Raw genomic sequence first — 26,910 nt, 5'->3', positions numbered from 1 at the left:
AAGGTTAAGGTTTATTAGGGAGGAGTTGGGTACAGCATTTTTAAGTGAACAATAATAGCAAACCCAAGAAAGGGAGCAAATTTAGACCAGCTCATATACGTATGCATTACTATTTCCCTACTGTACCAAGGTGTTCCAAAGTTTAATACATTTCTATAAAAGGCTTTGTGACGCTCAGTTAAAAGACATTATATGTAGTATACAGGAAACATTTTTATGTAGAGTCATACTCAGGACCTTGCAGGTCCCATAAAACAGTATATATAACCCATAAAGAAAGGCATATAAAATAGGCAAACTACTCACATGTTGGCACTAATTAATGTGGGATCATTCTGTACCAGCAAAAGCATCACCTCCATCAGACTTGTCATAGAAGCTTCTCGTACCCTGTTGGAATACAGAACTTAAATAAATGTACAGATGTAATTGGATCAGGCATGCACTCAAAAAAAAAAATAAAAAAATCAAATTCAGTATTGAAATTAGGTACCTAAATAAATTACTAGACATTTTAAAAGGTTCAGTTATGAAAAGATAAACTCACTCACTGATTTTTTAAGCACTCAAGCATGAAAATTTTAACCACTATAAAAGTTCAATATTAGTAAATTTTATATATGCTTATGTTACATCTATGAATAGCTGCTGTGAGCTGTTCAGGCAGATCATGAAGTATATTTTTGCAAATTCCTATGTTTAATTTTCACAAATAAAATAAGAAAAAAAATCCACTCTCCAAAATGTGCTAACTACATATGACCAGAAATTTGAACATAATGGCTAAATTATAAACATCAGAATTTCATACAGATTATTAGCTATAATAATGCCAAGTGGTGCCTACAGCTTCTTAAATATATTTAGGTTGCCTTTAAATTTACACATCAACATCTTCCCATTTTAATATGAACTCAAAATCTCTCTCTCTCCCTCTCTCTCTATATATATAAAATGAAGTGTATGTCTGTATGTACACATTAGGCCTGTGCGAAGCAGCTAGTATTTGCTTCGGATTTGGCTGATTCGGGGGACAGTGATTCGAATCAGTGTCCCAAATCTATTTGGCCAAAACTGATTCAGAGATTCAGCTGCTGCCGAATCAGACGAATCTCATAGACCCCATCCCCCATCCACTCTCCCAGCTCCCAGCATTTTGAAAAAAAAATGGGCTGCTGCCTGGCAGGGGGGCAATTCCCACTGCTCCATGCCATGTTAGGGGCTCTGTGGGCTCCCCAGGCCCTGCCTGCTCTTCCAGCCCCCACCCATGGCTGCCCCACCCGCCCCAGCTCCAGCCCTTTAAAAAAATGAAACAAAAAAAAAAAACCTGAACTCATCAGCTCTCTGTAGCTCTGAGGCCGCTGCAGTAGCCAGTGAGTCTAGGGTTTTTGGTTGGGGGTTTTTAGAGGGCCTGAAGCTGGGGTAGGGAGGACAGCCATGGGGGGGCTGGGAAAGTGGGCAGGGGCCAGGGGACTCGTGGTAGAGCCCCCCACGTGGTGTGTGGCAGCAGCGGGCATCACCCCCCCCACCCGGCAGCACCTGGTGAGGAGGGGCTTTTTTTTAAACAACCGGGAGCTGGGGCCGGACAGAACAGCCATGGGGGGGGGGGGCCTGGGGGAGCAGGCAGGAGATGGGGCCTGGCAGGGGTCCCGCCATGGTCCCCTCCCCCCTCATCCAAGCCCCCCTCCCCCATCCCCTACTTACCAGCTCAGAGTCCGGATCCAGCTCCCTGCTGCAGCCGGCGGAGACTGCCTGAATCGCTGAAACTCTAAGAATCTTTCCAAATCAATTTGGAGAGCTTCAAATCGATTCGGACTTTTTAATTGGTCCCCGATTCAATTTGGATTCAGAGATTCGGTGGACGAATCAAGCCAAATCTCCTCCGTACCGAATCAGCACCTGAAGCTTCGCACAGCCCTAGTATGTAAGCATGTTCATTTATAACTCGACAATGCTGGTCCTATCTACTCCAAAGCTTCCAAGATCACTGAATACCACCCGAAGAAAATTATAAGTGGGTTATTTTTCACTTGACCCTTTTTAGGGCTTCCATTGACTGGGATTATTTCATTTCTCAGATAACAAACTGGTACCACTCCATTTTGGATGCAGTGAATTCAGGTCATTTGTCCACATTAAATATTAAAGGCTAAATATGTCGTATTATGTTCTTTCAAAATAAACAAACACTGCAATTACAAAAATAACAACCCAGGCGAAGACTGCGTACTTCAGCTAAAATTAACAAATTGCACCTGTAGATTGTAAAAATAAAGATGCCATAATTCTGTAGAAATTCTGAAGTCAGCAGAAAGGGATTGTCTATAAAGTTTAAAAATGGGTGGGCCACACTTATAACAAGAAAGTCAAACTACTTAGGAAACAGTGAAGAAATTCAATCTAAGTTTGGCAATCTTCCATAAAGGAATAGTTTTCCTTTTTCATACAATATCTTACTATTAGATATTCATGTTTTCCACCTGTAGACAGATTGGACATGTCCCAGCAAACAATGTCATAAGGAATGTTAAGTTCACATAGACAAAGTTGTTAGTTAACTTTCCCACGATTCCTTTAAAGAAGCACACACACACACACACACACACACACCTTTACAGAGGAGATAGGCATATAGAAGTTTATGATGAGGAAAGCCTTTTTTTTAGTTACATGTTTCTGTTATTGTTGACTTTGTCTGATACTGCTAAAACATTTTTGATGGAGATGCACCTCCAAAGATCACCTGAATTTTAATGAGAACTGGGCACTTAACTCCTTTACGGTCCTTTGAAAATCCCAGTCTCTTGTTTCCTTATTTCAACAGAAAGCAAGAGACAAAGTAAGGAGCAAAAAGAATAGATAATTTAATTAGGGATTGTCTCCATGTAGTTATTCACATGAATTTCCCCTACAGAATAAGATATTCCAAAACAGCAATTCTGCAACAGCCCTCCTGTGGGCAGTCTGGAAGAGCTTCCTGTGTGCACAGAGCTCCCATAAATGGAGTTACCTATAATAGTTTATTCCACAAGAGACAGAAAAGGTTCTTTGGGTAAATCTGATATCTTTTATTAGACCGACTCAAATAGCTGGAAAAAGTCTTCTTTGCAAGCATAGCAGCCTCTAGCTTCTTTACTATTCATTCCATCCAGGAAGAGCACACAGCAACTGCAGATGCTTCCTCAGCCTAACGAAGGGTATTTATACCTGAAAGCTTGCAAAGAAGAATTTTTCCAACTATCTGAGTTGGTCTAATAAAAGATATCCTTAGACCAACACAGCTACAACCTATAACCTTATTCCACAATAGCTATTCTGATTAATTTTCTCATCTGGACAAGACCTAAAAGTAAGGAGATGAGGAAAGGAGCAACCCCTAAGTCATCACCTGCCATGAATATCAGGAAAGAATTCATGAGAATCACAACAAAGATAAGTCTTAAGCAGGTACTCATTTTTCCCCCCAGACGTTGCAGCTGTAATTAAGGCAGCTAAAAAGTATCAAATAATTTTCCTTATGTTGATTTTTTCCACATAAACAGTTAATGCAATTATTGCACAGATGTTAGTAAATTGTCAACGAAACAGAAAATAATTCATAAATCACTCTTTGTAAGAGTATTCCACTAGGAGTTTAACCAACCTATGCCCTCAATCTATGGTACCAAATTAAAACTATTAAATTTGATAATGCCCCCTTAAAGCCACATGGATCAGTATTTACTAATTAGTGTTCGTAAAGTGGCTTCTAAAAGTTTTGACAACCAGAAGGCCTCCTCAAAAGTACTTTTGCCATAACTGAAAGGTGGATACTGACAGAGGGAGGACTACACAAAGGAAAATTATGTATCTGTTGTGGATTTTTTCTTTCCAAAAGAGCTCACAGGTAGATACCATGGAGCCATCAATAAAGGGCAGGAACTCCAGAGAAAGTTTTGAAAGTAGCTACTCACTACATCATAAGCACATGCTACACTTCACCTCTGTGAAAAAATGCAGTTATCACACCAGCATACATCAGATCTTTTACTGATTCAGATATGTAAACATGTATCACCACATTTGCCAGGAAGGTGAATGGCCATGTGTGGATCTATTTTAGTTTATACCTTCACAGAACAATTATAGGCAAGTATATTTTCTTAAAATATTTAATGCATACTATCCATAATGCATGCTCATACTTAGGAGACTAAAAAACTATGTGGGTGGTCTCTTTAAACACAAGAAGCACTAGCCACTAGGAGAAACTAACACATGCAAATTGTCACTCATTGGTAAGCAAGTGCCAGCTCTCCAATACAGAAATATCACAACTAAAACAATACAAAAGGCAGCTTTACAACATTTCTTCTTTCCTATTCAAGTAAGAAGAATAAATTTTAATAGTCATATGAATCATTTATTCCTCATCTCCTTCATCAAAGCAAGGGTGGGAAAGCCCATGTTTTGTCTGCAGCAGCAAGTTTTAATGACAGCTTTGGCAGTAAATAGAAGAGGTAGAAAATGTGGGCCCTCGCCCCAGAGCAAGTAATAAAAAAGGCAAAAAAAAAAAAAATTGAACTTTGACAGGGATTATTATGACACTAGCTAATTGCCCATCATGAATGATGGAGTGTTTAAGGGAGTGTTTACATGACCCTCCCCCCTCCTGCTCACCCTTCGGGGCCAGCCATGTAAACAGTCCCTCTGCTGCCGTCGCATCCTCCTGCAGCCTCTGACATGGCAGCTCCCTCCTCCCTGCCCATCTCTGCCTCCTCCCGCGAAGCAGTGGGGCTTCCCTCCACCTGAGGCGGCAGTGGCAGCAGCGGCAGCTCTCTCCCTGCCCTGCCTGCCCCACCTCCGCCTCCTCCCACAAAGCAGCAGGGCTTCCCGCCACCTGAGGCAATGGCGACAGCAGTGGCTCCCTCCCCCCTGCCCACCCCCGCCTCCTCCCGTGAAGCAGCGGGGCTTCCTTCGGCCTGAGGTGGCAGCAGCAGCGGCTCCCTGCCCCCCCACCTCCTCCCATGGAGCAGCAGGGCTTCCCTCTGCCCGAGAAGGCAGTGGCGGCAGTGGCAGCTCCCTAACCTCGACCTCCTCCCATGGAGTGGTAGGGCTTCCCTTCGCCTCAGGAGGTGGCTGCAGCAGCTCCTTCCTCCCCCTGCCCCACCCCGCCCAGCTCCACCTTCACCTCCACCTACAGAGCAGTGGGGCTCCTGCCTCCCTGCCTGAGATGGCAGCAGCTCCCTCCCTGCCTGAGGAGGCAGAGTCCCCACAGCCAATCGCCACTGGCCCTCTGGGCTTTGCATGCACAGTTGCCCAAAAGCGTTATGGACAGACAGACAGACAGACAGACAGACTAAGCCCTTTATTATATTAGAATACGGGACAGGTCTACACATGCACATTTACTGCACAGTAAGCAAAATTACTGTGCAGTACAGGCATGGGTCTACACATACACAACTGTACTACGCAATAAATATGGTGACTTAAGCTGACTTGCATGTAAATTTGATACCTGCATCATGCTTGATTAGTTACTACGCAGTAACGCACATGTAGACGCCTTACTGCGCAATAACGCTGTGTGTGGACTGATTTCGGACTAACTTTAATCCCAAACCAGTCCACACACAGCGTTAATGCACTGTAATGCCTGCACATGTAGACGCTGGCTTATTTCTGCTTACTGTGAAGTAAATTTAAGCCAGCATGAATGCACATGTAGACACACCCACTGGGAATGCACATGTAGACATACCCACTGGGAATCCCTGCCCAGCCAGAGCCTCACTGCTAGCTGTCCCACCAACGGATTGGGGCAGGGGGCTGGCACTTGACCCTCCCCTGCAGCTCTTTCCAAATCCCCTTCCCCAAACAGGGAACCGGGACATTGTCCCTGCTCCAACAGCAGGCAGCCTCCTGGGGGCAGGGATCAATGCCTCAGCCCTGCCAGCCCATAGGCTAGCACCCAGGGGGAGCCTAGAGCTCCTGCTGGTGGCAGCAGGGGCCCATTGCAGGGCCCCAGGAAGCAAGAGCTGTTTGCTGCCATTAGCAGCAAATCTGCTCCCGCTTCTCTACACATGTAGATGCTTGCCTGGGAGCATTTACTCATGAGTAGTTTACTTGTATGTAAACTGCTCCCAGATCTAATGCACATGTAAACACACCCACTGTCACCTTACTATTATCTTGGAAAAACATACAAGATAAAGCAAAGAAACTGGATCATAGAACTGGGTCTACCAGTTACAAACAAAGTATACTGACAACCATGCTATTTTAGCTCTCAGGAAGATACTCCTCTAGTCATTTAGGCTGGATACCTTATTCTTTCCTTTCTCTCTTAAGCAGAGATGTAGTACTCTTGGACTTCATTACAGAATTGTTGTAACTTGTCCCAGAGTTGGCTGGACCACGGTGGTAGATATCATGATCCCTCCCTGTACAAAACTTGTATACGATGGTTTATTATTGTTGTTTTAAACTACATGGTGGTCTGTTGGGATTAACAACACTCTACCATAAAATAATGTTACACAAATTGTATGACAGTCATTATTATCCATATCTAGATCATGTTGTCGGTTATGGGCTGTGCTACTGTAGTTCCCATTCATGGTGGTAATTACATATTTAGCTTAAGGCACCTGCCTTTGTATTTAAGTTGCCTAATATGTGAAAGTCTTTCTAGAGACAAATTTGATTTATGTAAAATCCCAACAGGTTCTTGGCTTTTTGACAGAAGTGCAGGGGACAAACTAACATAAATTTAGATAGTTACAGCTGGTTAAGTAGTGACAGGCAAAAAGATACGTTCAACATGTCTATACCCTTATCTCATCCTCTCCTTCCTAAATAATATGCACTTTTATGATTTTGGTCCATGTTTGACTTCTATGGGATTTTTTTAAAATCATGCTTACTATCTTCTTTACTCAAGGTTATGGAGCTTTTTAATCAGCATTCTGTATATTCCATATTTACGAAGCAAAATTCTACAGCTGCAGAATCTTCCCCTTTCTAAAAATACACACTTCCGATTCTAAACTTTCATTTGAAATAAAATGGAGTGTCCACCTCTTAGAACTTGCAAAGAAAACCTTGCAAATTTAACTAAGCCATACAGATGCCAGAGGTCCTTGCATCTGCCAGCAGCTCCCCTGCAGTTGTCAGCCTTTCCAGTTTCCCCCAAAAAAACTTTTATGACAGGTTTTTTCAATACAAAATTCTGCACCACACAGAAAATTAAAATGATGGGACAGTAGAGTTATAATCTAACAGTATTTTAAATAGCACAAGGAATGTCCTTCTGTTTTTATTTCATATTCAATTCAATACAACTTCCTGTTCTTTAATTTAGCTCAAGTTGCTGTGGAGTTTCCAATCTGCTGAGACTGGATACCTAGCTGTATCTTAGCACAAAGTTGACTGAGTGCTGCATGCAACCCATATCTGTTAAATGGGCAGACAGATTTAGAATGAATAAGTTCTGTGTAGAAAGGAATCCTACATGACTGACTAACTGAAAATTACTGGTAATTGCGAAGTATCCAACACAGAAATGAATCCAATGGAGACAGGATGAATTGTCCATGATAGGAAGGAACTTATAATACTTCATTATGATCTAATCTATCTGATTCACTACTCATTGGTTAAAATTGCAGATTAGCCTGTCTCAACATGTTTAAAGGGCATTTAAAAAGACAACCCTGACAAAAACGGCACTGGATTTCAAATCTGACTCAAAACAGATCTGTAGAGAGAGCTTGTCAGATCCCAGAAAAGAGTTTACAGCATACATGCCTACAAATTTTAGGCTGCATCAGATACATTAAGATTAACAGAAATGGTGTCCTAATGCAAGAAGTGATTCAGGTAGTGCCATTTATAAGTGAACTCCCAACAGTTTTATTAACCATCTCAAAATAGGTTGCGCAAAATTTGACAGAACATTACCAAATCTGTATAACCCAAAGTATAACAATTTGTGTAGGTTTACTGAAAAAGTAAAATAGTAAAAAAAAAAAAAAAAAAATATAACTTCTTTCATAGAGCATCAACCTTATTATTTTAATAAGTCCAATCCAAAATAACTTTGAAGACTCTTTCATAGACATATATACTATTTCAGACATGTAAAAAAACTTACAAGCAGTATATAAAGCAACTTATTATTCATTACTTAAAGAGAAAGATAAAAATAAGCTCAAATGGCAGAAAAGATTTTTTTTCTTCTTTTAAAACTGTGGCCTTTAAAGTTTGCATAACACTGAATAATGGGTCTACTGGTCAGAACTGGCTAGCAATGTTAGGCTAAAGGTCACTACAAGTCAACTACATCACAAATGTCTTGGTCTTCAAAAATATAATCATTCCTACTGTTACTGAAATCCAAAGACCAAAACCGACACTAGCCTTGGGAAGGTAGCCAACCCACTCAGAGTCCGAAACAAATATGGAAGTAGTTCAAAGGGATTATACAAGAAAAGGCATTTTCTGGTTTATATCTGGCACACACATGAAAAATGAAAAAGTTGCACTGTAGTATTTTGCATGATTTCGTCTAAATCAGTTACAAACAGCTCTCATTAGCAGCAATAATGAAACATTTAGCTCATACCAAATGTATATTCATGTAGTTTTGCAGGTTGATAGAAAATACATTTGTACAAATACAGCAGCATGCATTACCGCTTGAAGTGAAGCAACTGTAAATTTTAGAAATTATTTTCTCTTATAGCCCTGAAGGCTCTTTGGATTGAAGAATGTAGGTTCTTTGACCATTTGTATGGCAACCACCATATTTTTACACTGTTGTACTATTAATAAATAGCAATCATTCCATCCTATTTCTAAAATGTAAGTGATTTTTATAAAATAATATAAAGCAAACATATTCCATCATAATAGAAAACAGAAAATATGAATAATGCTGTTCCCTAAAAACAGGGTGAGAAATGTTACTATATTTAAAAACATTTTTAGATATTTGGGATTTTGTTTTAAAGCATGAGAATGGAGCCATGATAAACAGGTTGGGGACAAATTGTTAATGCATTACAGTAACCACAACAAGAATAGTATCTCCCAGCTGAAGGTGCATTAAGGAGAACTACCCATTGGCACGTAGATGATACGAGAGCACAATAATTCTCAAGAAGTTTTCTGCGTTTAGTCAGAGTCCATATTTTCATTTAACTTGGAAATTATCACAAGAAATTTTAAGGCTCTTATAACAACCCATGTTAAAAAGAGAGGGTGCAATATGATTGTAACTGCTTAATCTCATAAGCAAGTGTGCTTCTGTTGTCGGCACTTGCTGCAAAGGAGAGACAATCATTTTAAGATCCCAATTCAAATAAAAATACTACTTAATTTCATGTTCAGAAGCATATATGATGCTATTGAAAAGTTCCCTGATGGATAAGAGCACACACTGCAGTAACTATCCAAAAAATGTTTCTTGCTAAATCAAACTTTTCCATGAAAAGTCCATGGCTACAAACAAAGAGTATGGTGCTCTAGATGATTCACTTCTCTAGATAGGGATTCCACACAATGATCAGGGAAAATAAAAGATAGAAGTCTCCAATGAATCGACCTCCTTACGCTAAAGCTAAAAACTAGGTCTGTGCGAGTCAGCAGCTATCCAATCCAGCTTTGGATCCGGCTGCTTCGGATGGCAATGATCCAATCCAGAACTCCGGACCGGGTTTCTGCTTTGATTTGGCCGAAGCGGCTCCGAAGCTTCGGAGCTGCCTCGGAGATCGGGCCACAGGGTATAATGGGGAATCAATGAAATATCTATAACTTTGTTGGTTTTTGTCTGATTTGGATGACAATTGCAGGGGTGGTAGCCTCTGCTGAGAGCATGAAACCTGCCAAGTTTCAAGAAGATTGGTGTGGGGGGCTTGGGGGAAACTGTACCCCAAATTCTTGAAAGCTAAACTCATGTCACGGCTGTGTGTTACACCACAGGGGGGTGAAAACTGCAGGGATGGTAGCTCTTACTGAGGCCACAGAGCCTGCCAAGTTTCAAGATCAGTGCAGGGGTTTGGGGGGACTGCACCCCAAACTGCAGACAAGCAAAACCCACAATCACCCATGGCACGAGTTTTGCTTGTCAGCAGCTAGAGGTGCAGGGCCCCAGAACCCCCCTGCACCGATCTCCTCGACAGCTGGCAGGCTTCGTGGCCGCAGCAGGGGCCACCATCCCTGCAGCTGTCACCCTGCTGTGCCTCTAACACACACAGTGTCACCCATGTCACGAGTTTTGCTTGTCTGCAGCTTGAGGTGCAGTTCCCCCCAAACCCCTGCACGTGTCTCCTTGAAACTTGGCAGGCTTTGTGGCCTCAGTAAGAGCTACCAGCCCTGCAGTTTATACTCCCCTGTGATGTAACACATACACGTGACAGGAGTTTTGCTTTCAAGAATTTGGGGTTCCGTTCTCCTCAAACCCCTGCACCGATCTTCTTGAAACTTGGCAGGCTTCATGCTCTCTGCAGAGTCTACCACCCCTGAAAATTTCATCCAAATCGGACAGAAAACAACAAAGTTATAGATATTTTATTGTTTCCCCATTATACCCTATGGCCGGATCTCCGAGGCAGCTCCGAAGCAGTTTGGAAGCTCCAAACCAATTCCGGAAGCTTAACGAAGCCAGTGCTTCAACCCAGACATGCTGCTTCAGATGCCAAAGCATCCAAAGCTTCTCCGGATCCAAAGCTCTGTCCAAAGCCTCGCACAGCCCTACTAAAAACAGTCTCCAGGGCTGTAAAATAGAAGAGAGTCATTATCAGGAATGAGTAACAGACATCAAAATTTCAGAAGAAAGGGTAGTTTGAATACTGAAATATAAAGACCACTAAAAAAAGAATAGAGGTTCATTAACACTCATGGAATGGAGAGAGATTAACAGGAAATAGGGAGGTAATAATGAGCCATGAAGTTAATTGACTCTTTCAGCACTATCTGAATAGAATTGCAGCTGTCTCTCCCAGGCAGTTGGTTTTAAAGTTTGGGTGGAGCAGGAATCAAAACAGGGTGCAACTGCACTACTGCACCCCCGCCTGGATCTGCCACTTGTCAGGCACACCTGCCTATATAATACCTATAACAACAGAGATCTAACAAGATGATTATTTCCTCACTGAGTGTCCATCTATAGAGGACTTCATTTTAATGTTTTTTCCAATGCTTTCCTTCTGGAAATTTGCAATATAATGCAATTCCCATTCACTGTATTGTATTCAGTGGTTACAGGGATCTCCAAAAAGCAATCTGAAATCCTAAATTTTAGATATCTTAGCACCTCACTACAAGTTTTAATTTAAAACAAAGCTCCTTTTAATCTAAAAATCACATTGTCCATCCTGCTTTAGTTATGGAACAACACAGAATGCTCTCTTTTGGTTAATATATCTTTCATATGGAACCAACTCTCTCTTCTATATGTATTATAATCTGAAGACTAAAGTACACCATCAACACAAACCTCTTATTAACATAATATTATATTTTGATTAGTATTTACATATATAAGATGAAGTCATTAAACCCTGAGGTCAGTAAAGATTACCATGACTTGTTTTGAAGAGGCGTTTTGAATTCTCTGAAAGATTATACAACTACTCCCTCTACTGGTCAAAAAAACATAAAGTTAAAAGTTAAAAGTAATATTCAAGTTCCCCTTTGATCAGCTCTTTGATTAGGTCTAGAAATTCAAAAGATTTCAAGACTGTATTTATTTCTCACATCCAAGGATAATCGCCCTCACAAGTGATTAATATTTATTTTCATGTTCTCATCACTGAAAAGAGAAGTATGATATCTTTAAGTCAGAAAGGACCTCAGCCTCAGTTAGCTTTTAATGCACATTTCATATGCTGCTACAATTCAACTTATTTCTTCTGAAAGAAAGGTAAATAATTACTATCTTCATTTTTTCTGCTGCATTTTTTGAACCTATTTGAATCAAAAGGGCTTGAATAGATCCTATTTTCCTCAGTGTTTGAAAAAACAGCATCTAAAAACCTTCTAATTACATAGTTCTTCCATCAATAGTAACGTGTACCAAGAGAAAGAAACTTAATTTTTTAATTTATCAATCTCCCCAAACATGAAAAGCCTTACCATGCTCCAACATCCCCTCGGCTATCTGCAGTATAATCAGTCATCCCATGAAGTAATGTAGTATAAATCTGAACAATATTATCTTTGCAGACAAATTCATCCTGCGATCCTCCTCCCTTCACACCTACTGTCTGACAAACCCTATAACAGAGAAAAACAAAAATACTAATGAAAATGGAGTAAAAAAAAACAAAAAACAAGTCAGGACTTCCTTTTGCTCATGCACTACTATATTTTCAGCAAACAAGCTCCTCTCTCATATACATTCAGAAAAGGAGAGAGTCTCTTGCTCCATCATCATCCCACAGTGCTCCATTCCCCCCACCACATTTTCCCCACTTCAAGGAGCAGCTCCCTATTGCTTCCTGTCCACAGAACACGCCTTTGCATCACCGTCCTAATGCTCCAGGCCAAGGAGTTGTGAATGTATGTATATATGTGCCTGCCAATGCCAGTAGCATAACTATGGGTGGATCAGCAGGACACCAGCTCCAGGTGCTAACTAGGATAGGGCACCAAAATGACAGCTACCCAAGAAGTCTTCCCCACAGAAGCTGCCACTGCAGCCTGCTCCAGGGATACCACGCTACTGCTGTAACAGGAGCAGCAACAGCCAGAGCCAGGCAGACCATGTAATGGCAGCAGCAGCCAGGGCCTTAACAGATGAATGAAAATAAAATTGACAAAACATACTTTGCTATTGCTTTCAGGGCATCTCTTCTTGATTCTGCAAAGCTCACATTCTTCGGAGAGATGGAAGTAACCTTTTTCAAACCATCTAAAATCTAAGCAAATAATATTTAAAAAAAATTGAAAGTCAATATGTTTATGATGGTTGCTTGGTTTATATTCAGTAGATAATGAAACTATCCCTAGTACAAGTGCAGTATGAACAGTGGGCCTTTTATGCGTCTCTCCACTCTGCCCCACCAATCTTCTTTTTCTAAGGAGAAAGGGATACCTCCCCACATCCACTACTCTTGTTCATTCTCTGGCTTCTGCCTTGACACTTCCCAGAAAGGTCCCAGTTCCAAGTATCTGAATCTGCAACAAGCCAGAGTCACTGCTTTGGGATTATTGTTTTATAAGCCAATACTTTTATACAAAAACCATAGCTATAATCATCATTACTGTTCATTTGTTTAAGCACAGAGATTTCATTCAAACTACTTCCTGAAGCATTTAGAACTTGTACCCTCTTTTCAGTGCAAGGACCACACTGTATCTCACCTGTTGGAGCTTGCCTTTCAACAGAAATCTTGGAAGGGCCCCTAGGGCTAATGAAAAACCACAACGGATCATTTCCTCTGTGTTCTGGAGTTCTGAAATATACTGCTTCACCAGCTCATCTAGAAAGTTGCAATGTGAAAACCAGTTACTGCATCATTCATTACATTACAGAGCTGACTAAACAATGAACAAAAAGGCTGGATAAAAATTCTCTAATAGACTAGAATACCACGGAGAACAAAATATTTGATTGACCAATATTTTTTAAATTTATGTATTCTCTGAATATGCTTTAAATAACAAAGACAGAATTTAGACAAATCTTAACCCTGCCTTTTAGGAGAGTCACAGTTAAGCTAAGATTACTTAAATTTTAATTATTTTTAATATTATTTTTAAACCAAAGCAACAGGTTTAAACAGGGCTTATATTCAAACAAGAAACTCGGGGAAGATTCAGACATCTTCAGGTTTTATGATTTACCCACTCAGCATGGCACTGCTTCTAAAGCAATAGTAATCACCATTTAACCAAATACAGAGCACCAGAGAGATCACAAACACATGGGCCTTCCCAGAGAGACAGCTTGTATTCTAGATGGAAATCATCAGCCCGCACAGCACAGCGCCTCTATGCTGACAATTGACAAGCAATAACAGTAGAATGAGAAGATGCAACTACCGAAACAAAAAGTAACAATAACTAGATCCAAGCAGGGGAGGAGAATACCATGCTGGGAGAAAAAGAAGTATCCAACTGAGGGAAAGTGATATGTAGACCAAAATAAAAATGGACTAAAGGAAAGCAAAGGGGAAAAAAAAAAAAAGAGGTGAGAGGGGTGTGGGGGGCGGAGGAATCTATGTATGTGTATATATTTTTACTGCATATTGATCTTATATGAAGCGTCCAATGCAAAGCATACAGCATACGGCCACATAAGCTGTGTATGTGGGTGACGTGTATGTGTGCTTGCATGAGAAAGAATAAGAGAACATGCGAGAGAGACAGAGAGAGACAGAGAGAGATGAATTTCTTACTGTATGAAGCAAGGATTTCTTTGGGTGATATCTTTTACTGGACCAACTGCATAGTTGGGGTAGAGTAAGACCTATTTAACTGTAGACTTTATCATAGAGCTAATGAGCGGTCTGCAGATTTTTCAGATAGTTAAGCTACTGTACTAAACTCTTCTTTCAATGAAGAGCAAAATGCTGCAAAACAGAGCAAAAAAACCTGTGGCTATGCAAAATTAGGATACCTCTGCCCCAGAGCTGCAGTTTATATAATATCTTTTATTGTAATCCTTGCAAGGGAGATAAGAATCAGAGTATCTATGAAGATTATAATAATCAAGCTGCTGTCTGGCATCCAGGAGTTAAATGATTAGGCAATATTTGCTAAAGGAAGAATTATTAGGTTGCCATAAGAAACTGCATTTAATCACAACTCATGACTCCACTGTGATTCGTTTAAATCCCCATGCAGTCAGCAAGTTTTAACTAAATCATCACATGAAGAAACTACCACCCTACCCAAAAATTAACAGACTTACATTATAGACACATTTATTATTTTAAAACTTTCCAAATCAAGAGGACATAATGTAGATACCTGAGACCATAAACATGCCAGGCACTTAAAGACAGCATCCCAGATATTCGGTTTGCATCAGACATACTGTGGATTATGTTAATTTCAAATTGAAGATGTCAGTAAAATGACATAAAATGTAAAAAGTGACTGAAAGGGAAGAAGCAGCTATTTACTGGTAACTTCTCCATAGTTGTAATTTGCTCTCCCTGAGGCAACACCAATATACATGTCCCCTAGGTGTGTAGGACTTGGTGAAACAATGCAGCTCATGAAATCTCTGAAATTTTCATTTAATAGGACCTGCAGTTATCACAGAGAAGATTAGAAAATTATCAAAAGTTAAACTGGAAGGACAGAAAATAAGTAAAAAATTAAAAAAATGAAAAAATATAGCAGATAAGAAGAAAATACAGGAGAGGAAGTAGCAAGAAAAGAGAAATGAAAGAAGCAAGAAGATAGCAACACTGCAGGCTAACTGAGACTTTGTTTCCGGCAAGTTATGTGGGGCTTAAAATGCATGAAAAGATGTAGATTTTGAGCCACTGAAGAATACAGTGGTTCTTCCTACCAGGCTATAATGTAACAGTAGTGAAATACTATCAAAATTCCATTGCTTTAATACCTCCATTGCTCCTTAGGCCTGCTTTAATAGCATTATTATTATTATGGTACTTATACTGTTCATTGGATAGAGGGGATAATACAGTTCCCCCCCCCCACACCATACATAGCGCATTTACTTGAATCTAAGTCAACCCTGAATGCTTATGAATCCTGATGACTCCCCAATAATTAAGATTCCATAAATTAAAAAATTATAAATTTGTTACAATCTTCCAGGTATAGAATCTAAATTATTATAGGGTTGTCTTACAATTCATCCCCAGCCACTGCTACCGCAGGGAAAGCAGTGGCTGGGAAGAGACGGTCAGGTGGCTCCCTTGCCCTCTGCCCCTTCCCCTTGCAGCTTTCCTGCCCCTCTCACCACTGGCACCCCCACACGCCCAGCTCCCCACAGGCTTTGCCCCTCCCTACCACTCCCCATAATCCCTTCCCCTCGCTCCCCAGTCTCTGCCTCTTCTCTTTTCTTCAGATGCTGCTTGGGCTCTGTTACCTTCCAGAACACATCATATGGAAGTGCAGCCCCTGTCGGCCATGCAGCAGTGTCAGTGCTGCTAACTGGCCAGCCAGGAGATGGAGTTTCCATGTACTCGGTGCCTGAGGGGGAATCCGATCTGAGCTGAGTGTGCCTAACAGTAAGGGGTAAGGGGCAGAGGGGCAGATGGCAAGCAAAGGCAGGGGGAGCAGGAAGCTGCTGGGGGTCTGATTCTGACCCCACCCTGGGCTCAGGGCCAGAGTCAGAGCCACAGTAACCACCTGTTCCCACTCTCCTTTTTGTATGCAAATCTAAGATGAGGGGCTTTTTTCCCGTGCTGATTGGAGGTGAATCTCATCTTAGATTTGAGTAAATAAGGTAATACTTAATCAGTCACTATGAAGAAGCAGATTTCAGACAAAACAGTTAAATTATAATGGTGACACTGAAAAGACTAAAGTTTTCCAAGGTACATACAGGCCTAAACATATTGAATTTTATTTTTAAATAAATTTGTTTACATTCTTGGTGGCATTACTCTTATCATGTGTACAAATGTCCAGAAATCCTTGATACCTTAAAAAAGTAAAAGGTTTAATAATCAAGGTAACATTTGACTAGAGCAGCGATTCTCAACCAGGGTGCCACAGCACCCTGGACTGCTCTGAGATCCTTTCAGGGGTGTCATGGGATACCATGGAATGTTAGCACTATTAGGTGTGCAAATACGATTCACAAGATAAACCTAATGATTTCAAATAGGGATGTGCGAAACAGGCTTCATTCAATCTGGATTTGGCCCAAATAGGGGACAGTGATTCAATTTTTTGATTAGGATCAATGTCCTGATTCAATTTGGCCGAATCACAATCTGAAGATTCAATGATGATTCAGATAATCAGCAATTCGGCCATAGACACAGATTTAAATGTTTTTTCTACATACCGCAAGGTACCAGGCGGCTCATCAATGCTGTGATGCTGGGGTGGATGGAGCATCCCACAGGAACAAGGGGGGCTGCCCAGCACACTTGGCAACAGACCCAGAAGTGGACTAGAAGCATTTCCAGTCCACTTTCAGGTCCACCGGGGAGCGCACTTGGGGGGGGGCCTGCGCCCCCCCCGGCTCTGTGACTGGTGCCTCCTGGGTCTGGGGGGGTACCAGGGGTCCCCCAATGGCCAATTGCGCTCCCTGGAGGACCCAGAAGTGGATCAGAAGTACTTCCAATCCACTTCCGGGTTTGCTGCCAAGCACGCAGGGGGGCTCCCCTCCACTCCTGTGGGATGCTCCTTCCACCCCAGCACTGCAGCATTCACAAGCCATGCCTGGTACCTTGAGGTCTGTAGAAAAAAAAACATTTAAAGCTGTGTCTATGGCTGAATCGCTGATTCTCTGAATCTGAAGATTCAATGCGGGTTCAGATAATCAGCGATTTGGCCATAGACACAGCTTTAAATGTTTTTTCTACATACCTCGAGGTACCAGGTGCGGTTCGTGAACACTCTGATAGTGTGACAGATGGAGCATCCCCCTCTCACACCCCCCTGGATGGGCAATTGGCCGCAAGGGGACCCCAGGTGCCTCCCCCCCCCCGAACCAGGAGGCACCAGTCGCCGAGCTTCCAGTCCACTTCTGGGTCCACTGCCGAGTGCGCAGGGGGCCCCCAGCGCTCCTGTGGGACACTCCATCCATCCTAGCATCTCAGCATTTAGGAGCCGCCTGGTACCTTGAAGTATGTAGAAAAAACATTTAAAGCTGTGTCTGTCCAAATCATTGAATCTTTCTGAATTTCTCCAAATCGATTCAAAGAGATTAAAGGGTCTCTTGATTCGATTTGGATTTGGAGATTCAGCCACAAATCAGGACAAATCTCCACCAAATTGAATCAGCAACCAAAGCTTCGCACTGCCCTAATTTCAAATAAGAATCCACAGTATTAAAAAAAAATTCTGAACTGTTGTAGTCTTTCTGAGTTCTTTGAAATAGAAGCATTATTATATTATTTTTCCACAGTCAAAACATGAGTAAGAACGAAGAGCTGGCATATCTGAGGGGTGCCTGAAACCTAAAAAGGTTTAGAAACATTGAACCTGAGGGTTTCAAAAGGACAGAAAAGTACTCAGGTCAGCATTATATTCATGTTGTTGTAGCACTGATGGCAGAAAGGCATATCGTCAAGGAAAAACTTGGATGTATGAGTGCTTCTAAAAGTATAGTATCAAAACAGAGTAAAAGTCTGTTATTTCAGTATACCTTCATTCCTTTCAGAATTTGGCACTTGGCTTTGTCCCCCTTACTACATAATACCCCACATTTCATCTACTGAGTTCATAATGCATGTTTTTTGTCCCATCTTACCCATGAACTTCTCACCTCACTGCTCTTCCTTCATTTTCTTTTATCTTTAACCCAAATCTCCCCCTCCACAAAACCATCCAAGACAGTATTATCTTCAGTAAACATTACTCCTCCAATCTGTCTTCTACCTACCACTGCAGCTCCTTCCATACTGCCCAATAGAAACTGGCAAACTAAAAATTAATTGATAGGAAACTGGCATACTTGGTGTTTAACACGATGATTCTCAACTGGGGACCAGAGATCTTTGTCAGGGTGCCAGCATCCCATCACTGGGCAAGAAGGTACGCTTACTGCTTTCTCCCCTACCCACATACCCAGCCCAGAGTCCTGCAGACAAGGGGCAACTGTAGCTGTGACTGTGCCTCCCTCTCAGGTGCAGACTGAGCTTAAGGAGAAGTGTTGTTTCTCCCTTCCCCCATCAGATCTTGTGAGCTCTGTTGCTCAACTCCCTACCTCTCCAAACTCCACAGTGTCTCCTACATGCCACATGTGCAACCCAGCACCTCATCCCTGCTAAGGGTAGAAATTGGCCCACCAGATCCCAGTCCCCAGAGGGCTCCTGAAACCATGAATAGGGAATCCACATACCACATTAGAAGTAAATGTGTGCGGGCCCAGGCAGAGCCAGGGAGAGTAATGAATATTACACTTACATTTTATATTATATTATAAGTCATTCAATGAATTAATAGCATCTCAAGTAATAATGTAATTATAATACTCATTATAATCATACTATACACATATCAGTTTTTTAAACGTCATACTGCTAAATTCTGAAAACTGATGAAGGGGTGTTTTGAGTCTTAAAAAGGTTATAAACCACTGGTTTAACACACGCAAAACTTCCAAACCTGAAGAACAATGTATTTTGATTGCAATTCCCATTTCATTCTTTACATGTTGCTAATACGTCTTTTTAGATTGCAGTCTCACTAGGTCGGATATTGTACGTTCTTGTCTATATAAAATGTGCCTAGTATATACTGTAAACTACTGGAATCAAAATAAATAATGAATTATTACAGTATGCATAATATTTAGGAATTACAGAGTATAACAGAAAATGCATATATCACTCTGATATGCAAGGTTAAGAACCACTAGCCTAGGTATACATATGCATTAGTAGATCACAGTTTGGGCATTTCTAAACATCCTAGTTGGATTGTTAAAAGACTAAATGGTCAACGATAATTAAGTCATTCCTTCATCTCATATTTAAGCCAGGATAAGCTATTCAAAACAGCAAGCAATACATTGTAAACATCACTGTCTTATGTGCATACAATGTCTTTCATCTCTCCAAGGCTGTTTTCCATAAAGAACATAAAGATAGCATACCTTATTTCTATAAATATATGTGACCAATTAAATGTACCTTAAAATGGTACATAACTGGGCTGGGCCTTCAGAATTTCCAAATCCAGTGTCGTGCTGTTTTAAAGCCCATTTTGCCACCAGTGAATCTTTTCTACTTGTACAGTCAACATGAATCATTTACCTTGTAGAGCTGGACTAGCTTCTCCCTGTTCATTAGTGTAGTACTCATTACACAATGCAGCAAGTGCAGAGACAGCAGCTTCCTAAAATGAAAAGAAGAAATGGGGGCTTAATAAAGTTTTCATCTAATATAATACTTCTAAGGTTCTACTTTAAAAGAAGCATACTCACAGTTCGGAATGACAACAGGAATGAGACAAAATTATCTGTAATGTTCTTTTTAACAATTGTTAATAATTTTTTTACCTTTTACTACATTATCTTGTGCAAGTACCTTTAAACCAATGTACAAGAGTAAAAGCAGGTCATACTGTTATTCTACATTTTATGAATTATATTGAGACTGCATTGATCTTTAAAAGGTTATTACTGATTTATGCATACTCTATTTCCAGTTTATCTGAGAGACTTCCAGCTAAAACTAGCAGTGTATGATATAAGTCATTCTTATATTTCAATGGGTGTATTGTTTCCAAAATCATAAATTACAACTATATTTTGCAGACCTAGGAAAAAATCAAACATCACAGAAACAATATGCCCAACAGGACAGTTTGAGTTTTTCAATCTGTCAACATGGTTACGTGATCTGGGTTTAGAATGAGGCTGATGGTTATACTATATGCATTAACTACCATGATTTTATACTGACTTGTGTCAGAAGCACAGAAAACAATACTAATAGTGACACTTTGAGAAATGTGGAAAGATTTCTAATAATAATCATGGTAGAACAATATTTTTCAGATAAGAACAGTGTTGACCAAAGTCATAATAAAGCTGGGAGCATATAAAAAGCATAGGAACTCTTTATTCCATATTAATAAAAATACTTCATAATAACACAAATGTCCTTGGTCTAAGTGAAATAAGGTGTCATATTAACAAGAGTTCTCTCTGTTTCTACTCTCAAAAATATTTTCAGTGATGAGTGAGATATTTTTAAGAAACAATATTATTTAATCTAATATTACTTACTTTCATTACTTTACAAGTATTTTGGAATGATCATAATCAATTAAAATGATCTTATCAACAAAGTAGAACCACAGTGGAACTAAATACAGGAGCAATGGATGTAAAAGCTCTCTTTCTCAATTTTAATTGCATGATACTATAATATGTAAGCCAAGAAGTCTGTATAATGTCAGGAAAAAGATAATTTTGTGCCTTTGAGGGCCCCTCTGCACATGCTGGTAAAGACACAATGGGATCTAATGTGCAATCCATATAAGCGTGCCTTCTGCCATACCATATGTGCATGACAGGAGATGCGATTGTGCAGGGCTCACAATGGTGGCAGCAAGGAGAATGCTGCCCCTACTGCAAGCTCCACACCTCCCGAGACTGCCAGTGAGGCTGACATACGCTACAGAGCTCTCAGCAGGGACAGCATGAGGGAATGCTGCTGCTGCTTCTGCAAACCCTGCGCCTCATGAGACTCATGGTGGCAACAGTGTTCTCACAGCTACAACCACTGTACGCTGAAGACACTGCCCATGCCCTGCAGCTGAAGACATTGCCCGTGCTGCAAGCTCCGCAGCCAGGGTGGCTCAAAGTCTATGACTCAAAGTCTTCTCTAAGTCTATGATCATATGTTCATGAGCTCAGTTCCATAAGTTCCTATAATAAATTACCTGTCAAACTTCTCAGATAAATTCCTGCCATTCCTATGGATAACACAAGAACTCCAATTTTATCTTTTAATTATTCTCCAGTGATTTAAAGATCTTTCTGCCTTCTCTTCCCATACCTAACATTACACAGATTTTCTAAGGCAGGCCAGCAGAAAAGACTGTAGATGTGATTACTTTTTTATTTATAGTTAGAAATGTAAGAATGCAAAACCTTCTCCATGTGTGCATTTTAATTTGCATCTGCTTGATTTACTGATCAATAGTGTCAATAGTGCTGACAAAGTATATAACTGAGGCCATGTATACATGGGGACACTCAGGAAAGTTAAGATGAATCAATAAAAGGAATAAACAATGTAACCAAGTTAATATGTGGATGCATCTTCTTAGGTTTAGTTGTCTCAAATCACAGTAAGACGACAGTAAACCACTGGAAGGAAAATTCGCCTATGATGAAATAATGCCATTCTAACTCTGAACCCACAAAGAGCTTAACACACACTAACTAATACGAGCAGCCTTCTTCCCTTTAGTTGATTCACATTAACTCTGCTAAGTCTCACTGTGTAGACATGGTCTAAATAAATTTAGTCTAAAATATTATCAAGAAGGGATAATGAGGGCAAGTTTTACAACCATTTTAGATCATCTGAAGCTCACAAACCAGCATGCTGCTTTGCATTATATGCCTTGTATAGACAATCTCAAACCAAATTCTTCTGGTGTTGAGAGAAAAAGAAGCAAAACAAATTAAATGTCTTCCTTTTACTACTTGTTGGGAAAGCAGGACAGAAAGTTCAATAATAAAGGCAACCATTCTGCTAAGAATAACAAGGAAAATATAAAATTGGGAACGTTTGCTTTTATAATGTTTGTTCAATAAAATGAAGCAAAAAGGAGAAAATACCGTACCTTTATTTGTTGTCTTGTTGTGCTTGAAACATGAGACAGACTTCTTAAACTGTCATTTATCAACCACTGCCAGTCACCTGGAGCAACAGAAAAGGTATCTAGTATTATTTTACTGACACCAGTTTCAATCTCCTGGCATCTATTTACAAAGAACAGAAATTATTCACATCTATTTGGGGGGGTTTTGGTCCAAAGAAAATAAGGGTGTAAATTACAACCTATTAGTTATTTTGGTTCCATTCACCCTATAGGCAAGCCCTAATAATCAGTCTTGTTGATAATTTCTGAACCTGAAGAGTTAAAACCTTTACTGGGGCAAAAATCTGAAGCATCAGTCTTATTCAGGTTCAATGTGTGCTAATGACAGTGCTATTTCTGGGTGTCTCAGTCAAAATGACAACTTCCATGACCCAGTAAGCAGAAAGGGCGGTGGGAGGGAGAGAGACATGGAATTCTTATTTTCTCTTTCATGGACTATTTACTTGAAAGAATAAAAAAAACCTCCAAATGTTACACATATACCCCAATCAAAACAGAAATCCTTAAAAGGAGACTCAGTTCCCCCCCTCTGATACTGTGATTTTCAGGGGGTTGGGGGGGGAGGTGTCAATTTCTTTGCGAGAAACTGACTTTCCTAGGGGTAAAACAAACCAAAAGTAACTCAGTCAACTGCTACATGGAAAATCTTCAACCACAGCATCCCATCTAAAAGACCTGTGCTACTCTGAGATGTGCAACTGTTAGACTACTGTAATTCATCAGCATCTTACTACAAGGGCCACAGGAACTTCCTAGAAAAAACATCACTTGTTAATATTACATAAAATCTCAGAGAATATAACTAGCATGAAATGTTAATGTAAAGCTATTGGAGAAATCACATACCGATTATGGGATCCTCTCTAAATGGCATTTTTGAAAGAGACAGTTTCTCAATTAAAACACAGACTGGAAAAAAAAAAGAAGTATATTTTTACCAAATATGAAAACACCAACTTGTAGAAGTTTTGCTAGGCTGAAAATATATCATATTATATCATGAGTTTGCTTAAAAATAAAGGCAGAAGAGATTACAATAGAAATACCGCAACAGAATAAATATACAGAAAAGGAAACAAGGAAATTATGTTTCTGACATCAAAAAAGGTATCCAACAGTAACTGTGTTGTTTTCGGATCTTGTAATCATCATGGATCTCACAACGGGTTTAAGTGAATTTTACACATACACAACTGGATTTTTCTTTTAAGAATTGTGTTGGATGGGGCTGTGCATCCTTCCTGGAATTTCTTGTGTTCCCATGTTAGGGTGTAAAGAGCTGTTAAATCATGACTCCCTCAGTTTCCTCACAGCTCAAAGCCAGTGGTAACTGATAAATGGACTGAAGGACATGTATTGGATCCACACGACTGCAATAGTTCAAGGAACTACAGTTACTGGAAGGTAAAGAGCATGTCTTCTTTAAGGACAAATCAGTGTGGATCTCATTCCACAAAACTAGAACATGCTGTCTTCACTGGGAATGGGAACGATGAGTTTCAACTGTAAATGTAAATAACGACTGTAGCACTTGCATCCAAACTGAACTAGCAGCTAGCTCCAAGGCAATCTTTAACTGAGTGAGTAACCCCAAGCTGTCACATGATAGATGTGCAATATCACTACATTTTTAAGTAAACAGAGGACACTGCTTTTGCTCTAGTGGGGTAAGCTTGAATGTTCAGTGAGGGAGCTGCACCAGACACTTAACAGCACAGTGAGACATGCTGTTATTCATTTGGATCCCTGTTGCAAGAAGAAGGCTTGACTTTTAGAATTATAATTTTAGAATTATTCCAGTAACGCTTGTACCAGGCACATTCACACCTACAATGGGATCCATCCTACTATATATTACTTCCACCATTTTAAAACATAAAATCTATTGGTAGAACTATATGTTTACACAATTACTTTATAAAAATAATCCAAAATTCCATTAATTCATAAATATGAAAATATCATTATTTTAATTTTTAATTCCATGGTATTTTAGAATCCTTATAGATTCATAGATTCATAGATGTTAGGGTCGGAAGGGACCTCAGTAGATCATCGAGTCCGACCCCCTGCGTAAGCAGGAAAGAGTGCTGGGTCTAGATGACCCCAGCTAGATACTCATCTAACCTCCTCTTGAAGACCCCCAGGGTAGGGGAGAGCACCACCTCCCTTGGGAGCCCGTTCCAGACCTTGGCCACTCGAACTGTGAAGAAGTTCTTCCTAATGTCCAATCTAAATCTGCTCTCTGCTAGCTTGTGGCCATTGTTTCTTGTAACCCCCGGGGGCGCCTTGGTGAATAAATACTCACCAATTCCCTTCTGTGCCCCCATGATGAACTTATAGGCAGCCACAAGGTCGCCTCTCAACCTTCTCTTGCGGAGGCTGAAAAGGTCCAGTTTCTCTAGTCTCTCCTCGTAGGGCTTGGTCTGCAGGCCCTTGACCATACGAGTTGCCCTTCTCTGGACCCTCTCCAGGTTATCCGCATCCTTCTTGAAGTGCGGTGCCCAGAATTGCACGCAGTACTCCAACTGCGGTCTGACCAGCGCCCTATAGAGGGGAAGTATCACCTCCCTGGACCTATTCGTCATGCATCTGCTGATGCACGATAAAGTGCCATTGGCTTTTCTGATGGCTTCGTCACACTGCCGGCTCATGTTCATCTTGGAGTCCACTAGGACTCCGAGATCCCTTTCCACCTCTGTGCCACCCAGCAGGTCATTCCCTAGGCTGTAGGTGTGCTGGACATTTTTCCTCCCTAGGTGCAGCACTTTGCAATTCTCCTTGTTGAACTGCATCCTGTTGTTTTCTGCCCACTTGTCCAACCTATCCAGGTCTGCCTGCAGCTGTTCCCTGCCCTCCGGCGTGTCCACTTCTCCCCATAGCTTTGTGTCATCTGCAAACTTGGACAGAGTACATTTCACTCCCTCGTCCAAGTCACTGATGAAGACATTAAAGAGTATCGGTCCAAGGACCGAGCCCTGCGGGACCCCACTGACCACACCCTTCCAGGTCAAGACCGACCCATCCACCACGACTCTTTGGGTGTGGCCCTCTAGCCAATTCGCCACCCACCGGACTGTGCAGTCATCCACATCACAGCCTCTTAGCTTGTTCACCAGTATGGGGTGGGATACCGTATCGAAGGCCTTCCTGAAGTCTAAGTATACGACATCCACCCCTCCTCCTGTGTCCAGGCGTTTCGTAACCTGGTCATAGAAAGAGACTAGATTGGTCAGGCACGATCTGCCTGCCACGAACCCGTGCTGGTTCCCCCTCAGCATAATTTGCCCTGCCGGGCTCTCACAAATGTGAGCCTTGATAATTTTTTCAAAGACTTTACCAAGGATGGAGGTGAGACTGACTGGCCTATAGTTGCCTGGGTCCTCCTTCCTCCCCTTTTTGAAAATGGGGACCACATTAGCCCTTTTCCAGTCCTCCGGGACTTGGCCCGTGTGCCACGAGCGTTCGAATATTCCTGCCAGTGGCTCTGCAATGATGTCGGCCAGTGCCTTCAGCACCCTCGGATGGAGCCCATCCGGGCTTGCCGATTTAAAGGTGAACCTTATAGGTGAATGAATACCAAGCTTATGGATATATGTTTAAAGATCACTATCTTCTTACTGTTACAAGGCAACTCTGGAGATGGACATTACTGTAGCTAATACTACAATTATGCTCCTATACAATATGCTGATGGTGATCTCCTAAATAAAAATTCAATGTCTGAGGAGAAAGAGAACTGTTCACATCAAGGTGACCAGTTCATACAAAAAATGATCAACACTTTTTTACCCTCATTATCTGACTGCAAAATGGGCTTTCTATGGGAAAATATTATGTTATCATGTAATCAAAAACTGCATAATAAGGTGCATACATACAGCGATAAGTTAAGGTTGGCCAAACCACAAGAGTTCTGGCATTTTCTAACTTTAGAGTGGTTTATTTTCCAACTTAAATATTCATCTCACATGGTTTGTGAAAACTCCCCCAATATTCAGTGTTAATAATTTCAAACAAACGATGGAATACTAAAAGATATTAAAAAGTTAGAACAAAAGGAATAAAACAGCAAACAGACAATAGCAGATTTATTTCAATAAAAACAGCACCTATCAACTAATATGTACAGAGACACCTACCAGCTGGTCTCATCAGTTCTCCACCTAGGCCTCTGAAAAACAGAAACAGAAAGTTATTACTTTTGGAAGATAAACTACTCCCTCCATCTAGGTATGCCGCTTAATGAAAAACAGGACATTTCAGGATGCAAGTAGACCACAAAAAATCCTTGGTCAATCAAGCCTTCCATGATTAAACTTGTAATCCCTCCAGCCTTGCAGTTGACCAACTCTTACATTAGCAATGTATCAGTTAACACCTTCATTCACTTCAAAATGCTCTGTATAAAATTTTCCT

General features: G+C 40.8%; 1 protein-coding gene across 1 annotated transcript in view; it reads right to left on the bottom strand.

Moving 5' to 3' along the window:
- The window catches only part of TBCD (tubulin folding cofactor D), a 228,112-nt gene that overhangs the window by 42,924 nt on the left and 158,278 nt on the right, over window positions 1–26,910 (bottom strand). Inside the window, exons 23-30 of the mRNA XM_006268721.4 lie at window positions 26,634–26,665; window positions 23,338–23,400; window positions 22,453–22,529; window positions 19,905–19,986; window positions 13,351–13,469; window positions 12,814–12,905; window positions 12,121–12,261; window positions 307–390 (exon numbers count right to left, since the gene is read on the bottom strand). Of these exons, the coding sequence (XP_006268783.2) occupies window positions 307–390; window positions 12,121–12,261; window positions 12,814–12,905; window positions 13,351–13,469; window positions 19,905–19,986; window positions 22,453–22,529; window positions 23,338–23,400; window positions 26,634–26,665 (690 nt within the window). The remainder of the gene's footprint in view (window positions 1–306; window positions 391–12,120; window positions 12,262–12,813; window positions 12,906–13,350; window positions 13,470–19,904; window positions 19,987–22,452; window positions 22,530–23,337; window positions 23,401–26,633; window positions 26,666–26,910) is intronic.

Source organism: Alligator mississippiensis, chromosome 8, assembly GCF_030867095.1.
Source record: "Alligator mississippiensis isolate rAllMis1 chromosome 8, rAllMis1, whole genome shotgun sequence".
Taxonomy (NCBI): Eukaryota; Metazoa; Chordata; order Crocodylia; family Alligatoridae; genus Alligator; species Alligator mississippiensis.
Note: the sequence above shows the minus strand (reverse complement) of the source record. Positions and strands in the feature narration are given on the sequence as shown.